At 36.7% G+C, this 18,689-nt stretch overlaps 1 protein-coding gene across 2 annotated transcripts; it reads right to left on the bottom strand.

The window, feature by feature from the left end:
• Window positions 1-391: 391 nt before the first annotated feature.
• si:dkey-12h9.6 (macoilin-1) lies at window positions 392-18,338 on the bottom strand. 2 transcript variants are annotated; one of them, XM_044107284.1, is made up of 13 exons: window positions 18,129-18,338; window positions 14,946-15,001; window positions 14,701-14,820; window positions 12,746-12,887; window positions 12,474-12,600; window positions 11,862-11,985; window positions 10,290-10,471; window positions 9,398-9,875; window positions 9,171-9,329; window positions 6,978-7,148; window positions 5,574-5,700; window positions 4,818-4,992; window positions 392-3,014 (listed from the first exon to the last, which is right to left on the bottom strand). In XM_044107284.1, exons 1-13 carry the CDS (start codon window positions 18,261-18,263, stop codon window positions 2,824-2,826), a joined length of 2,187 nt encoding a protein of 728 aa, XP_043963219.1. In that variant the 5' UTR covers window positions 18,264-18,338; the 3' UTR covers window positions 392-2,823. The 2 variants fall into 2 exon arrangements, with proteins under 2 accessions (XP_043963219.1, XP_043963220.1); XM_044107285.1 differs by lacking the exon at window positions 14,946-15,001 and having other exon boundaries at window positions 393-3,014.
• Between the last annotated feature and the right edge of the window lie 351 nt (window positions 18,339-18,689).

Genomic DNA, 18,689 nt, shown 5'->3' with positions numbered 1-18,689 from the left:
GTCTTTCTCTACTCTTTGGTTGCTGCTCTGCATTATCGAAGCCTCATTATCAGCTTCTCTAAGACTTTGGGTCGTATTTTAATTATTATTTGCATCTCAAAAACAGATCAGCTGCTTCCAGTAATAAAAAACCCCCCACTTTGTTGCCATGGTAACGCATTATAACAACTGTCCAAAAGTAGGAAGAAACAGAAATCATTCCTACTACACAGCAAAGCTAACAGATCTATTTAAACATACTGCAAACTTGAGCACTGCAATTTTATTGTTCTGTGCATCTATTAACTGGTTATATCCTCCATCCATCTATTTTCTCATAAGTCCATCCATTTGTATATCCATTCACATTTTCGTATGTCATCCAATACCCCCTTGGTTTTTTCATCCATCCAAGTTTCAACCATCCTTTCACTTTTGGATTAAAAGCCTGACTACTGTAGAACATTTGCCCATAAATGGAAAACTGAGAAGTGTGAAATTACTTAGAATTACAATAAGAAAAATATTGACAAATGTTTAGGAATTAGAAATCCTACAGAAAAAAAGCTAATTTTGATGATATATTTTTGAAGTGTAAATTAAAACTTCAAGCCCCCAGTAGAAATCATTTACATAAAGACAACACAAAAGGGACAAAATTGAATATTTTAAATAATTTATACAAAACCCCATCCTGGCGTATCAGGAGTGTGACCTCTAACCTCAGAGCATCACTGTTTGAATTCAACAATTATTCATCCAAAATGGTTTACAAATGTTAGCCCTTGTACAAGAATATTCATGTACAGAAGTTCACAATGTGTGCTCAAACAACACTTGGATAAAACACATTTCATGCTGACAAAACACATTGCCGTACAAAATTACAGCAGTTAAAATAGAAGAACAGCGAAGACTAAAAAATAGCTTTTATATAAAACACCCTAGAAAGACACTGTAAATAAAAAGCTACCAAAATGGCCACGTCTCAACGATGAGTTTCTCAGCTGCGTGGGAATTTTCAGTTCTGTACAGTGAGTACAAAATAAATCCAAACAAAAACAGTACATAGCACTTCAAACACATTACTCATTCACATTAAACTCTTGTTTTACTTCCCAGTTTGAAAGTGACGTATATAGGCACAGTAATTAAATCCGTGAGCCATGTTTGGTGAACACATTTTCATTTGTAACTTCAAAAGCCAGTTCAGTTCAGTTCAAACACGAGCTTCCAGCGTCAAAATGTCTTCTGAAACATGGGTTGCAGTTTCTTTTTAGTGCTCCTCCTTTTCCGTGTTACAACAGTGAGACAATCAAATACTCCAAAGAGTCTCCCAGACTGCAGCCAGGAAGCTTCATAACAAAGCTAACATCTGTTATGTAGAAATATTCCAAATCTGAAGGGTCTCGTTCCAAAACACTGAGTAATTTTAGATTAAAAAAACAAAAACTTTGATCTGAATTTCAGCATAATCCAAATAATCCTCTATTTACAGTCAACACAAGCTGACAAGAACATCTTGTTTCATGCTTGCTTTCAAAAATAATTAATCATCAATCACATTTATGTTCTCATAGATATAAAGTAAATCGTTTGGACGTGTTATTTATATTTTATCCAATAAAGACATTTTATATTCAAAACTCACATAAAGTTCATCAACTAAATCGATTTTGGACTCAGACTATTCAGTCAACAAATCTTTTTTTCTTTTTTTTTTCTTTTTTTTAAATTTTACTTTTCATAACTGAAACTAATTTACAAAAAAATGTTTACGGCTAAAAATTTCCAATACATCAAATATGTATGTTTACATCAGAGTGGCACAGCTGTAAACTTGAAGTTAAATTATGGCTAAATTTCCATTCAGCTGCTTTAGTTTCTCTGTCCTAAAACACACACGTATTAGGACTTTAGGTTAAAATTAGCTTAAATATTGACATCTGTACTATTTCTTTTATTCAAACAATTTAAATTGGAAAGTTCTCATTAATTATTCAGAGGAAAGAATACACTTTTCAATACTTCTTTAATTTGCCTATTTAATAGTGCAGTTGAATTAAAAATTGAGTTGCAATATGTTGGATTTTGCACTCTTTAAAGCATAAAACATACAATTGTTGTCAGATAGCAGTGCCTCCACATTTATTAGGACCCCTGATGGATGTTTAAAAAGGTTTTTAATAAATATTTTGTGAAGCATCATAATCTCACACAGAAAGTGTGAGAAAAAGGGTTCAATTTATTGAGTGGGGAAAACCTCTGATTTTACCAAATAATTATTATTATTCACAAACGGTACCTCCAAAAATGTAATTTTACCGAATTGTTTTTGTTCTATATACTTCACTTTGTTGAATTTAATTACCAAAGATGACAAAATTTGCATCTCTTTCTCAGACATGTACTTTCTGATGTGTATTCTACTCCTTTGTTGTCATTTCAATTGAACATCCACATCAAACGCCAGACCTAAAGTTTTGTTCTTCTGCAAGGCCTGAAAAAGCAACGATGTTGTGCTTCTCTCATTTAATGAAGATGGATACGATGCCGCCGTTAGCAGCTCTGCATATAAAATACCTCGCTTTTGTAAGAGAAACTTTCTGATATGGGAGGAGAACAGGAAATATAATGAATAACACCAAGTTAGCACCAACAGTGCAGCAGAAGGCATTGGACTTTAGGAGGTTTGTAGCTGTTTCCACTGGTAATTGGACGCATGCGTTTTCACCACGCTGCTTTAGCTCTGTACTTAAAAAAAAAAAACATGAAAAAACTCTTCTGGTCCTGGCAAGGAAGGCTGAGAATGCGTCAGGGATCCACTCGGTCCTTTTTTTTATTTTATTTTTTCAAACACTGGTACATCAGTGCTCGTGGATTCAGCATGTAGCGCTCAGAGTTGAGTAGCTTGGTGAGATACTGAGGTACCTGGGGCCGCGGAGCCACGTATGATACGCCGGGGCTGACCGCCATCACCTCTGCAATCTTCTGCTTCATTTCGCGGATCTCCCTGTCCTGCTTCTTCACTTTATCTGCAAGACAGAAAAACACGGATAAAAACATGGACATTGAAAGAGACAGCAAATATCCACAGTCTAAGATTTTATAAGACAATAAACACATAAGGATGACATTCCTTCTTTGTCATTTTCAATCTGCTACTCGTCATACATCTTTACACAAAAACAGCACTAAGTGAATAATGGCTGCAAGTCTGGCTGCATGAGTCATCCGGGTGCTGCTGCCGATGACTTCATGAGTTTCTGCACATGTTGCAGCAGGTGACACATTAAAAGACTTAATCAAATAGATATGATGCATTTTATGAGACAAAAAAATATCAACACAGATTTCCAACAATTTCCAACCCAAACCTGCTTTATGAACTTCTCACAGCTTTCTAGTGAAAACAGAAAAAGCCAAATGTAACCTTGCAAAAAAAAAACATTCCTACAAATTATGCTGCAGAAGTAGAATACTTTTCTAAATCCAAAATAATTTTTGTATTTTGCTTTGCTCTAAATTGTTCAATTAAAATCCTAAATTGCTATGATCATAAATTATTCATTACAATCTGTGATGATTGAGGACATCTGGTCTGTTAAATGTGTTTAAATCTTATATTTCCTTAAATCCAAATAAGACAAAAAAACGTTGTCTATTCCCAAGAGGCAAAGCTCTTTCATTTATCGCACTTTAGAGCTGCACAGAACCACACACACCTCCAAACTGCGTGTATGAAAAGTAAATTGTGAATTCTCCAGGCTACAATTCAAACAACTTAAAGTCAAATGTGATACTTATAGTACAACTATTATGACTATTAAATGACGCAATAAATAAATGCTACTTATTTCGGTGCTCACGCCTCCGAATTGTGCACATGGTTGGTAGCACTCAGAGCAGACTTTAGTTTAAATATGATAATACAGATGTGATTTTTGTACCAGTTTCATTATGAAGAAAGCTGGGTTGTATATGAGTTTTCATTGAAGTAAAATGCTCTGCTGTGATCCAAATCTAAAAAATAAAATTTGGAATGTTAGCTGGAGATAGACACCAGCAGTAAATGGAGGGAGGGATGGATGGATGGATGGATGGATGGATGGATGGGTGGATGGATAGTTTAATATGCTAATTTTTAAACTTTTAGTTTTGGTAAGTTTGCTGTCTGTGGCTCATTATAAATGAATGAAAAGTCTGTTAACTAGTTTACGGGTTAGCAGCCAAAACAGCTTCTTTCTTACTTTTTTGTAATCTTATGTTTTAGTTTATAACAGATATTACAAAACAAAAATTGGATGAAATATGAAGAGACAAATTTTCATATTTCTAGATTGTTGGTAATCTAGCTAAGCTTTGATCAGTTGTACCAACCCTTTTAATGTATTGATATGCGATTAATAGTTCATAGCAACTTTTAATGAGATATTGAAGAGGTTAGGCTTTGTCACATCGTCTGCATTTGAGGGATTTTCTTTTGTTTTCTAAAAGCCTGACTCATTTCAGTGGATGCACGGTAAAAGCTCTCAGTCTGCTTGTTTCATAAAGTTTTTAAGTAATGAATTAGGAATGAATTTGTAGACTAATAAGCAAAGATTTTTAATCAAAGATTTAACATTTTAAACCACTTGTTAGAGAAAATGTCTAAAAAATGTCCATCCATCCATCCATCCATCCATTTTCTGTACACCATTGTCGATTGTGAGGTTGGGAGGGGTGCTGGTGCCTATCTCCAGCAAACATTTCAGGCGAGAGGCGGGGTTCACTCTGGACAGGTCACCAGTCTGTCGCAGGTCTGTATTAAAATGTAAAAATGAAAAATGTTTTTAAACCTTGAGCAATTTCCAGCTGTCTGCGAGCGTCACCCAGAGCAGAAAAAAGGTCCAGCTTGATGCGTGTCTCAGCACTCAGGTTGTACTCCAGATGTTGAGCCTTTTCCTGCATGGCTGATAACGTGGAGAGCAGCATGTCTGTCTCTTTCTCCACACACCGGTACTTCCCCAATGCCTGGAAACAGAACGCAAAACAGCAGATAAAAACAAATTAATTAAACTAAGCCCACCAGATGGAGTCATTCCTTTGACTTCCCAACTTCTTCCACTTCTTTTCTTCCTCTTTCTTTCTTTTTTATGTGGGGTTTTGCTCAGGGAACCATTATACCACAAAAAGAAAACAGTTGTAATAATTTTAACTTGACTGTCGCAAAGTCCTTTTAAAGGTAGGTGCAATGGTTTCTCAACAGACCCGGCTTTGATCTCAGCATGCATGGTGAAGTGTATGTTCACTAATACGAGATCAAATCCCAACACGGCACAACGTGCACACCAAACATCCATTCAGTAACACTGCTCACTGATGTAATGACAAAGTGCATCATGTTGACTGAAGGCCAAAATGAAATAAAATAAAAAAAATCTCAGATGAAAATCTTTCAGTTTGCTAAAGAAAAATAAACAAACAAACAAAAAACACAACTCAAAAAGCAAAAACCAGATCATGAGCAAATTCAGGACAACAACGTACACGATCATTTGGGTCTCACAGACACTTAAACTCACAATTCATTCCCAAACAGAAGAAAAAGATACCTCGATCTCTCTCTCTAGATCTACCACACGGCTCTCTTTCACTTGATACTCCAGCTGCAGTTGTTTGTACTCTGTTTCTAGATCTTTAACTCTTTTCCTCAACATTTGGGTTTCACAGTGTTCCTGCCTGGTGTAGGAGATGGAGAGATTATCAGTTTGGATTGGAGAAAAAGGAGCGGGATTATCAGCAGACCAGTTCACACAGAAAGAAAACAGAACATTTGCAGTTTTTGTTGTATTCATAAAAGACAAGAATATAAAACAAAACAACCAAAGCAAGCAGAAGTGTTACAAAATCAAAAATTTGTTTTTTCAAGACTTAAGAGCAGAAAAAGAGGCTTTGACTGGGTAGAGTTTGTAACTTGCAAAGCAGAACTCAACATGTAGACAGTGTGCAAAATGGTAACCAAACACGTTTACTTCTTCCAAGAGAAAAAGAACATTAAAATTTAATGTGCAGCTACTTTTGACTTCAATTTATGCAAACTAAAGATTTTCTTTTCAGTCCACTATTCTCTACATTTGGAAAAATTACAGTTCTTTTGATCTTCTGGTATTTATATAAATGGTATTTAAAGTTCCTAGACCCCATTAAGCTTCTAGTACACATAAAAACTTTTAAAAAAGAACTGCTAAATTCAAAATATATAGGAATTCATATTGCTACTAATTCTTGAGATACTGGAACAAACAATTCCTTTTGAGTATTTTACACATCTTTACTAAAGGGTGCCAACAATTTGTCTGTATAAATCACATTTAAAAACAATTAGGCTTAGCACATTACACTCTACTTTCCATATATATCATCTGATCTGCACCAAATTGAAAAGGATATTCAAGGAGGGACTGATCCTTGAATATCCCGTTGAAAATAAAAATTACATAATGTGAGCAAACACTCACTAATTTTCAAAACAATCTTGAGCTGCAGAGGCGGAAGCAGGGCTAGTATGGTCTCAGCAGCAGCTTTCTGGATAACAGGAAGTTGATGTAATGAAGCCTGACTGATGCCTGCTTTCAGGGTATTACTATTATCAAGATGAGTTCCAATAAAGGCATGCACAACCTTCTATGAAGGATAAAAATAGCGTTTTTGTTGTTGATGAAAGCCTGACCTCACTAAGGTTTGTTTCATAAGCCCAGCACAGTGACTACAGAAACCCCACTGGGCTCAAATGTAACGACCTCAGTTATGCTTTTATTATAAGTTCAATGCTTTGCAGCTAATAATCCAGATGTTACTGTCACTGCACAGCATAGAAGTGTCAAACCCCGTGTTTAGATTCCTAGTTTGTTGAACAAAAAAAGTCAGACTTCCTCTTAACTCTCCCCAACTGTTGGTAGGATTTTAAGGCGCCAAGTCACTTCTGGACAATGAAAAGCCAGACAAGAGGGGTTTACCTGTTGGTCAGGGTCCGTGCTGCACTCGCCGCCTCCTCCAGTTTCTGAGCCTGAAGCTCAGCCAGCTGCTTCTCAGCGGAGAGTCGGCCCTCTGCTTCAGCTCTGGTCTTTTTCTCCAGCAGCGCTGAAGTCTGTTTGTCTCTCTGCTTGGTTTTAGTCAAGCACAGAATCCTGAAGGCAGAAACAGAGACTGATCATAAAAAGGCGTTGATCACAAAGGATAAAATTTTATGTGCATTAAAGCATGTTTGTGGATGCTTAAAACTTCAACCAGCATTATGTCATTTCTTGAGTTATTTAAATGTGTTTTATTCAGAGTCCTCAAATTATAGCTTAAAGTAAGTTTTAACTGTGAATTAGTTGTAGGAAAATAACTTACAGAATTTTAAACTTTTTGTTTACTATCTTACACTCAACAAATTTTATTTTCCACTCTCAGTTTTAAGCTTTTACAGCACCTGAACATGTAAAATTTAAATAAAAACAAATTAATGAACCAACAGCAATGCATACACATCACTTTTCTTTGTTGCCAATTAAATGCTTTTAGCTTTCTGTGTGTGAGCCTGCTAACCAAAACTTTACTTTTTAGATATTCAGATTTTTTTTTTCTTGTAGATATTGGAAAAGGAATAAAGTTTTCAAAATGCAACATTTTTCTATACTTATCTCAAATTAGACTTTAACATTCCAAGTTTTTGAAGACTTCACAATAACATTTCAAAGTCAAGCAAAGCTTGGCTTGCATTAAGTTTTCAACCATGGCCTTTGAAAAAAGCCTCATAAAAAAGAGGTATTGTACGATAATGATGTGTATTTGTAGCATGCCACAAAAATTTCAGGATGGCAAAGAAAACTGTCTCAAATTACAGAAATGCACGTCTCCCCCAATAGCATCAAAAGAAACCTAAGAACGCAATTTTCAGAAAAAGCACGAGCCATAAACCAACCTAATATATAACCTAAGATATAAATGCAATTTTATATAACCAAGTCCCTCATGTGCTGCTTCCTTTAGATACTGGAAAAATTTTAAAGTATAAAAGTATAAAATTTATTGTCATGACCAAGATGAGTAGATTTCAACAAATTTTCAACAAATTGTGTAACATTTAACATGTTGACCTACAGTAACCTACTCCATGCAGAGTGAAATAAAATATGTCCAAGCTAAAATTAGTTTAAAAGTTAAAATTAGCTTTAACAAATAATTATAGCATCTAGGCTAGCATAGCACATCATTGACCTACAATAGCACATCCCATGAAGAGTAAAAAACTAAAACTAGCTAAAAAAGACAAACCCACCTAAAATACTAATAACATCTAGGCTATCAATAACATGCTGACTTAGAGAAACATACTCCACGCATAAGCAAAGGCTAGCTAAAAACCTAAAGCTAGCTAGGATGTAGGCTAGCACTAGCATATTAATCAACAGTAAAGTACTACATGCAGAGTGAAAAAACAACATACAAACAAAAATTAGCTACAAAACTAAAGCTAGCTGAAATACTATTGATAGCATCTGGGAATAGCATGCTGGCCTACAATAACTTACTCTAAATCAAATCAGATTTTATTTGTATAGCATTTCTCAGCAACAAGGCATTTCAAGGTACTTTACATTATAAAACACAAAGTTATAAAACACAGAGTCAACAGTTGAAAGATTACATTTAGTCAAATACCATCGATAAGTTGTTGATTAATGTTTCATTGATTATGTGTCAAAAGCATGTGTGGGTTATTAATCTAGATTTTGCAATTTTATGGAAGTTTATTCCAGATTTGTGGTGCATAGAAGCTGAATGCTGTTTCTCCATTTATGGTTCTGGGGATGTAGAGCAGACCAGTACCAGAAGACCAGAGGGGTCTGGAAGGTTGATACAATAACAGCCGATCTTTAATATATTGTGGTGCTAAACCGTTAAGTGATTTATAAAGTATTTTCTATGCATTAGAGTTGGAAAGAGGATTGGAATTAGGGTTCTTCCAACCCATTTCCACCTTAATTCCACTAATTTCAACCTTATTTATTTAAATAATTCATCAACTATTAACAGATTATATTTGTTGAAAATCTTATCTATTATCTAACCTGTCATCCACTGGTGGATGACAGGTTTTGGTATCATTTTATACTTTTCCGTGTTTATAATTAATATTTTGTGCAGCTCAGTGGATCACTCACTTGCTCTGCAGCAGCATGTTGGACTGTCTGAGGAGGGAGACCTCTGGCCTCAGGCTCCTTTCGTTGTTGGTCAGGTTACAGATGTGACTTCGCAGCTCCTGTTCGCTCTGCCTGCTTGTCTGTAGCTCCCCTTTCAGCCTCCTCAGCTCTGCTTCAAGTCTGATAAAAAGCAGAAACACCTCAGCACCAATTTAAGCCCAATCTAGTGTCAATAAACAGCTACGTACTTGCTGATTTGATCAGTGTGATAATTCTGTAAGGCTGTAGCGCTCTTGTCCGCTGCATCCCTGTTGGGGCTGATTGTTTTTGAGTTTGTCCTCTGTTTTTTCTCAGGCCTCCCTGCAGGAGGTGAAGGAGTGTTTGTGTTGCTTCTGCGGGCTTTTGGGGAGGCGCTCTTGGCAGCTCGGTTGGCTTTGCTTCCCTGATCCTCTTGAGGTAGATTTTCTGGGGTAATGGACAACTCTGGTCCTCCTTCCCCACTGTGAAGCTGATCTTTGGACTCAGCCACAACGCTTTTAGATGACGACGGAGGTGGCGGTCGTCGGCTCGGCTCGGCCGACCTCACCTCCTGTGATGCCTTCTCGGCCGCTCGCTCCTCACTGCGGATCTGCAGGCAGTCGGCGCTGTGTGCGTCATCATGGGCGACCATGGCACCGTTCTGACACTGATACTGACCGGGCTCAGGCTTGACCTTCCACTTAGAGGCTGTGAAACAGCAGGAAGAAAAACTAAAGGTCTCTTCTCTGATTTTACAAATGCAAACTGCAGCTTGTAGTGACATTTGTATAATGACACTCGTGAGACGCATTTAAAAACCGGAAATTCTAGGAAATAAATCAAGTAAATCAAATACAGTGGTTTATTACATAACTTTTTTATTACTAATTTAGTCTAAATCAGTTTTCCTACATGAGTACCAGAGATTTTAAAGAATGAAACCAAGAATAAAAAGGCAAAACCATTGATAGAGCCATCTCAAACCTTCATGGTGGAAAAGCATGAATGTTTTATATGCATTTCGTGCAGAGCGAAAGAAACAAATAAAAAGTCAGAAAGCAGCTGGTTACAAAGGTGGTCATGAAGTGTTGCTTAAGTGCTGCTGCAGGTGCCCAGACTTACTGCTGCTGCTGCCATCTGTGCTGGTTTTGGAGTAAATCTGCAGACCTGGTGGGAGCGAGTGCTGAAGGAGGTGCATGTGAAAGTCATTCTCGCTTTGCACGGCTTTCTGTATGCGCAGCTTGAAAATGTTGGTGAAGTAGCAGGTGGCATCAAAACCCAGATAAACAACAGGATAGCCAATACTGAAAGTAGATAAACGAGGAAAAACAAAGCAGTTAGAAGAATAGAATGTAAATTCAAAGGAGACTGTAGAGCCACAGCTTGGCTAAGTGCAAAATTGACAATAACTGTGTCAAATTTTGCACCACCTCAATCTTTACTAACCATAAAACAAGTGGTGCAAAAACAATCTTTTTGATCTATGCAAAATTATAACAAAATTATTGCTGATCAACTTTTAAGTAATGAACAGTACAGAACCCACCACATTTATTGACAGCACTGGAGAATAAATATGACACAAAAGTAATTTTTTCTTAGTCAATGTTGAAAACAGAAAAGACAACAAAATATATTATTTATATTTATTGGATGTATATTTAAAGTTGTCTTTTAATTGAATAGCATTGACTCTTCTTACTAGAAGATTCTTATAATAATTATATTTGATATTCAGCTTTTAAATAAAAATCTAAATAAATTCGATAGCGATTGATTCTCAATCTATAATATTTTATCATCTTTTTAGATATCCCTACCTCATCTATCAGAAATCAACTTCTTGGCTCACTAAAAATTATTTTACGTCTAAATCTTCAAAGGATATGAATACTTGTGTGCTTACCTGCATGTTTTGGTTTCTGCAGATCTTCATAACAACCAGTAGACACTGTCTATAAGCCGCTCTTTGTTGAGAAGTATGCCAGGAAAAAGATATTTTTTGTCCTACCATCGCCAATCTAATTGTGCAGAGTCGGCTAAATGCTACTAATGCTTTAAAAGGAACTTGGGTCAGGTGAGATTAAAGCTTCTTTCAGATTATAGTCCCACAATAAACTCACAACCATCTTTTTACATCATCCAAGTTGCTCTGCTGAGATTGCAGGCCATGTTAAATTTCAGCTCAAGAAGCTAGAATTTTATAAATGTCGGTTTGGGCAAAATTTGCACAAGAGTATGACACAGTGGTGGCACTCCTTTGAACTATCAGGCCTTATTTAAATACAAATTGGATGGCCTTTCCAAGAAAATTGGAATTTCAGGTCTTTTATTAGGATAAGGTGGTCAAATTGACACTAAAATGATTCATTAGATGTAAAATCAATCCTATTTCATCCCAGCACCAAGACCTAAATTAACACCTTTCAGCTCACATGAAAGAAAACCTTTCATGTGAGCTGAAGAGAAGACAGCATAGGAGAGGACTCTGGTGATGCATTTTTGACTAAAGAAAGTTTAATAAACGGGATGCAAATGACTAGCAGATCTTATGTGAAAATACCAAGAGAAATTACGCAGCGGCAATAAATGCTGAAGTATCTTAAGGCTATTCATACATCTTTACCAGAGTTACCAATAAATATGGCGGGTACTGTATCAGCCAGAAGGTAAATTTATATCACAGCAGCATACCAATGTGCAGCAAAAAGATGAGACAGGTTGGGATGAGAGGTACTAAGATCTTTGAGTCGAAGTGAAGCCTCAGTGTAGACAAGCAGGATCCACAGGGACACCGTTGATATACAGATGCCTTTCTCTGGGAAGGAAAACAGGATTTACTGGAGGCGTTCAGGGACACTTTTCAAACCACTGTGTTAAAAAGTTAAAGCTCTATGATGCAATTAAAATATGAAATAAGATCAATGATTATGATAACTTCTCTTTTGGATTAACTAAAACCTATTTCTTTTCTGTTGTCTCACAATTTAGAATGTGTGACTGTTGTAGGAAATGATGAAAAAAATGTGTCATTTGAGTCCAGGAAGAGAATCTGGTCTAATAGCAGCACAATACAAGAGCAGAGTGGAAAAACATTATGCAAAACAGCCAGAATGACTTACATGCTTCCATCATAATAATTCAATTACATTTATTGAGCAACTGACGATGGATGGATGGCAGATTTCATATCTTTGACATATATATGTCAAATATATATATATATGTGTGTGTGTGGGCGTGTGTGGGGGGGTGTAGGGGTGTGTGTGCGTTACTTCAGTGGGTAAAGAGATAGAACAAACTCACCTGTGTGCCATATATAGTTGAATAAAACGTAGGTGCTCGCCACAAAAAACAGCCAGTGCAAAGGAACAAAAATTAAACAAAAGATGTCCAGTGTGAAGGCGGCACAAACAAAAACAACACAAATAACCTGAAAACAAACAAGGTGAGTTTAGTTCGCTGCAGACATTTTTTTTTGTTTTTTTTTAATACAGAAAAAAAGTTATGGTGTCTTGTTATAGCTCCATTCATTATTGGGGCTACAGAACATGAGAGCACACAGCGGGAGTCCTCACCAGCCCGTGGCAGTGGAAAGTGGTGTACACACTCCCAAAGAACAGCCAGCATGGCCACAAATACTCCAATCTGAATTCAAGGATGAAGTCTGCCAGCAGCACCAGCGTCCACATCACCATGAATTTCAGGAAGGTGTACGCACTGAAAAGACATGTGAAATCCATTAAAAACCTCCTAACATTCAACTATATACATACTAAAACATATTTAGAAATGAGCAAATGACTGCTCTTCTTTCTGTTTATGGAGTCTCATGCTTACGTCAGAGCGTTACATACAAACAAACATAAGACTGGAAATGAAAAACAGACCAGAAACAACAACTAAGCAGCTGCCTCTTAACAATACAGTCTATTTCTTTAAGTAGAGGCAACAAAAAACAACCACTGTCCCCCGATGATCATTTTTATTAGGCAGCCAAACACAAGCGGGGCTTTCCGCCCTTTGTTCTGCTCATCCAGACTGCCGTCACATCACCCCTTCTTTGTTTGGTTGCCATGGCAGTATTTCATCTGGAGGAGAGAGGGAGCACCACAGCATCCTTCTGCTGCTCTACATACGTCTCTTTCTGAAGGTGCTTACATGCTTAAAAGCATCAGAAACATGCAGATATTTCACAAAAATAGCTATAACATTTGATTTGTTAATTTAGATTGCTTTTATAAATGTTGCTTTGATTTTCTTATCCCCACAGCTGCATGACGTGTATTCCTGTTTTTAGACACTAGCATGGGCTCTTGTTTTTGTTCGGCAAATACGTAAAAATCTGACTTTCATTGTTTACCTAAAGGATAAATGTATCAAAAATAAGAACTCGCACCATTTTTTATTCAATCAACAGCAGCTCTAAAAAACAGACAGAGCTTATTAGCTTATATTTTTAAATCCTTTACATATTTAATGAAGTAAGTGCTTTTAAAATCGCGTTTTTTTCTGAAGGGCATGCGTCAACAGTCAAAACCTTTTATGTAAATTATGCATTAACTATTGAACAATAACATACAGCCTCCCGTTTGTACAAAGCTCTAACAGTATGACATTTACACATATTTAAACAATATAAACATTATCATTTTAATGTACTAACTGCACAAACTATCTTCTTCCTTTTTTCTCCTTTACTTAGTTTTGCTTTTTCCTTTGAGTGGAGCAGTAAAACCCAAACTATCGCTTACTTAAAATGAATGTTTTGTATTTTAATGCAAAAGTATCTCATTAACTTCAAATTTCTGCTTGTATGTTTTAAAATAATGCATTACATATTTATGCTATACATGTTTTATTATATTTCGATATAAAACTAACAATATTTGTATTTTTCTGTTATTATTTTGTATATTAGTTTAATGTTTTCTACCAACGTGCATACTATATAACACAATAAGAGTAAAACAAAAAAAAAAGCTAAAGAAAACTACTTCAAAACAACTCCATGTTTGAAGATTTATAACTGAACTCAAAATGATGTCAAGAAAAAAAAAGATTCTTAAATTTTTTCTGGAATCCTATAAATGTGTTTCAAATGTCAAATTTTAGCCCAATACAGTTTAATCCTTTAGCAGGATTAAGCTAAAGATGTTGACTTCACATTCATAAAAATATGCATAAATAAGGTAATGTAATAAATGTAAGGAGCCTGGAGGGAAAGCAGGCCGACATGAACTATCACACAGCTGCTGCTTTCTGCCTTTCTGTAAACAATGTAGGCTGGAGTTAACAGTAATTCCCCAGCGCCTGTTTTTAATTCAGCTGCAGAGGCTCCAGTTAATCCTGCAGCAGGAGACTGGCTCATTGAGAAGAAAAGATGCGACAACACGGACAGAGAAAGAAGATGTGAAGCAGACCAGGTGAGCAGGCGGGAAGACGACGGCTGAAATGCACACAAAGACGGAGACGTGGCGCCACAACAAAAGCAGCAGCAGCAGCTCGGCTCGGCTCGGCTCGGTTCGGCTACCTCTCAGACAGCTTCTCCGTGATTTTCAGTCTTCTCATCTTCCGGAGCCTGTTCGCGTCCACATAGCGTTTCTTCATCTTATGGCTTCTGCTCCCTCCGCGCTGATGTCTGACGCTGCGGCTACAACAGCAGCGGCAGCAGCAGCCAGGGGGGAAAAAGAGGGCAGAAATAAATTAAACAAACCGAAGGTATCCCTCCCTCTGGGTGTGTGTGCGTGTGTTTGGATGGAGGATGATGATGCTCACCCTCTAACCTGCAATGAGGTCTGTGAATGTCTGCGCATGCGCACTGCAGGTTGCACCTACAAGTGTTTATCACAGGAGGGGAGCAGATCAACACAAAGCACACATGGAGCCGCTTTGTAGCATTGAGCTCTGCATCAGTGAATTACAGAAGGGCGCTTTATTGAATGCATGGAGTAAAATTCAATATTACCTCATTTTGAGTGAACAAAATTGTGTAATTTGGCCAGTTTTTGCTAGGTTTAACTTTCAGTAATAATCAATTAATCAGATTTTTTTTTTTTTAAATGTCATTTCCTACAGATTTTTTTATTCAGCTACTAAAACCCTTTTAATACAGTATTAGCAATGCAATAATGATGCAAATAAATAATTCAATTCCTATTTTAAATACAAAAATAATAATTTTATTGCCTAAAATGCAACAGAATAGCATTCCTTTAGTGAATTTGGATCAGGTAAAGCTAAAACTATCTCACCTGAGGAGGTTTTGGGTAAACATATTGACAAGGTGTTATCTTAAATGTAAAATGTGTATATATATAGTACAGACCAAAAGTTTGGACACACCGTCTAATTAAATTCAATGTGTGTCCAAACTTTTGGTCTGAAAAGTTTGGAATTTATATATATATAATAAATAATAATTAATAAAATTGTTGATGATTATTTCAATAATTGATTCATCAAGATACGTCATGATGAATCCAATTAATCGTTTCAGTCATAAACATTTACGATTTCTGAAAACTTATTAATTAGGATTAGGAAAAACACAGAAAAAATTTATCTGGTATCAAACTTAAATATTTTACGTAATGTGGTGACCTTGGCCAACTATTCAGGGCATTCCCTGGCTCTTACAAACTGACTGCTGATTGGCTCCAGCATTTTTGTGGATATTAATGAACTACGGCATTATCAGTGTCATGTTTGGATATCTTAGGCTATTGTATATATTCTGTTCAGTGGGTCCTCTGCAATATCAAAGTAGAAAACTAGACTCTTTATCACCACAGGTCTTGTGTTATCTGATGTCTAGTTGTTTTCTTAAAAACTGGAATGAACTTGAATTTATGCATTCAGTCATCGCATGTCACCCTGGTGTTGCACATATAAAAGTCACATCTGCAGGTTTCCAACTTGGACAATTCCTAAATTAACCACAACCATGCGTTCTTTTTACCTCTTGTGTATCCTTGGTTTTGAGGCTGTCCTTCAGGTGCCTGGCACCTTGGCAGAAGTGAGTAAATAGAATATTAATTTTATATTAAAGCATTGCCATTTTTTCATTAATCTCGCAAATAATAATTACATTTTCTCCCTTGTCTCTAAAAATTACAAACGACAGAGGGTGAGTACTTACTACAATTTATAAAGTTGTATTGTTTGAAATTCTGCTGTGATGTTCAGCTCTTTTTTGCTTTTACATATTTTGTTTTTCTTATTTAGGCGTTACGCGCACAACTTCGACAGAGCAGACTGAGATTGTGAACAAGCATAATACTCTGAGGAGAGGTGTCCAACCTACTGCCAGCAACATGATGAAAATGGTAAAACAAATGAAACAGAGCAGAAAATGATTAAGAGCTTATTGCTTCTGATATCGCCATCTTAGTCTTTAAGGCTTTCTGGTTAAATCATTTCCCCACACAGGAAGACAAAAAAATTTTCCTGTGAAGAATTTGTAATGAATGTCTAAAATGAATGACATTACTCTCAGTTTTAAATATAAAATTTTTTCACTGCAATACAAAAAAGTAATAATAATAAAAAATAGGGAAACTTGGTCATCTAAATATTGGAGAAGTGTTGTTTATCTGTTAAGGTTTTATTTCTGCCTTTTCTGCAGAGCTGGAACAAACAGGCTGCAACCAATGCTGAGAAATGGGCAGCAACCTGCTCCATGAAACACAGTCCTGCAAGCTCCAGAGAGCAAGCTTACAAATGTAAGGTTTGTATCTAAGTATTTATTTATCTTACTATTTTTATTTTAATCATTTTGCCTGCTTTGCAGTGTGTTACGACCCTCGGGTCCGTAAAACAGAGGAAACTACAATTTTACTAATCCCTACAAGTCAGGAACATCCTGCGGTGACTGTCCCAGCGCCTGTGACAACAAACTCTGCAGTAAGTGCAAAAATATATGCTGAGGCTGTTTATGGAGGTATATATGTAGCAAACTATTTGTGCCATAGATGTTTGGGGTTTTTTTAACCATGATAGCAAGAAATATTTTGGAAAATGCAGAATTTATTGTTTCATTTTTTTGATTTTTTGCTGGGTTTTTTTCCCCCAGCCAAACTGTAATGACTAGCAAAGCAGCCATCCCAAGACTCAGCAGCGTTGGGGCTGCAGCCACAGCGATGTGGCCTCCTGGAGTCCCACCTCCTACAGATGCACCGATCAGATTATCTTAAAGTCACAGATGTACTCTGACTCACCCGTCAGTTTCAATAAAGACACTAACTGCATAAATCTGTGTTGTTATTCTGCTGGTTATTAACCCGGCATAAAAGGTGAGACCTCTTTGTGCTAGAGACGGAAAGAGAAGAGTCTGGTTCGTAACTCCTGGCTGTTGGAGATGCTCAGTAATTAGCAGAGGTCAAAAGGGATATATGCTTTGGCACAATAACCCTTTGAACAAACACAGCCTGCAGGGCCAGGTATCCTTTGACAATATGTGAGGTGCAAACTCACAGAGAGGGAGGATAGCAGATATGACAGGGTTATTTCACAGGAAAGGAAAATAAAGCTGGATACGATCTGTTATCGAGACCACTTGTTACCTCAAAATGTGTAAAATAAATATCCTCTTCAAAAATGGAGAAAAATAAAACTTCTAATTCAAGTACATTTAATTAATGAAACAATGCCACTCTTTTGTCTCTTTCAGCAACAAGCAAATCTCAAGTTTCCTCTCCGCATTTTAATTGTTTTCATTTTCATTCATAAAATAATCCATCCAAACTTCAACATTATATTTCCTATTACCACATGGTAAAACACACTGCCATTGTATTGAAATTAACCCGCTTTCCATGCGATAACAGACGTCTCCCATTTAAAATAAACACTTGCCCTGAGTTTTTGCAGCACCGCCATGCTTGCCAAAACAGTCTCTCTTCACCTATTACAGTTAAACATTATGCAAAGTTCCTGTTTCTGCCTTAATAAGAACAGCACCTGTTGAGAGTGGACAGAGTAGCCGAGTTGGAGCAGAGGGGAGATAAGGGGGATGAGTTTTTTCGTCTGCCAGCGGGTCCGGCGATAGCGAAGGTCCTCTGGTTTGGTCGGTCTCGATAAGGCCGGTCTTGCCATCCTGTGGGGCTTATCATGTGCAGCAGCAATCCTCAACAGTTAGTCCCAGAGCCAGAAAATGTTTATGAGACTGGCGTCAGCCAGGGGTTCCAAACTGTTTTTTTTTCTGTTGCTGTTTTTGTTTAAAATTGCAAAAATAATGACATGTTTATTCAATATTTTAGTTTTCATAACACCGACAGTGTTACCCATTTAACTCCTGCAGCAAATAGAGGCTTATTTTTGAGGTATCTCCATTTAAACTCAGTTAAGCCAAGCTAACTGTAAAGATGGAGCTCTACTGCACCCAAGGGGATCTAGATACTAAGTAGACTAGTTATATTAAACTAATTTTAAGAAAGACAGAATAAAAAAAAGTAGATGGAGGCAAACAAAAAGAAATATAATAAGTTGGTGGGAGCGCTAAGAAGGCATTTCCACAGGCAG

The sequence above is a fragment of the Gambusia affinis genome, linkage group LG22 (assembly GCF_019740435.1).
Source record: "Gambusia affinis linkage group LG22, SWU_Gaff_1.0, whole genome shotgun sequence".
In the NCBI taxonomy this organism is placed as follows: Eukaryota; Metazoa; Chordata; class Actinopteri; order Cyprinodontiformes; family Poeciliidae; genus Gambusia; species Gambusia affinis.
Note: the sequence above shows the minus strand (reverse complement) of the source record. Positions and strands in the feature narration are given on the sequence as shown.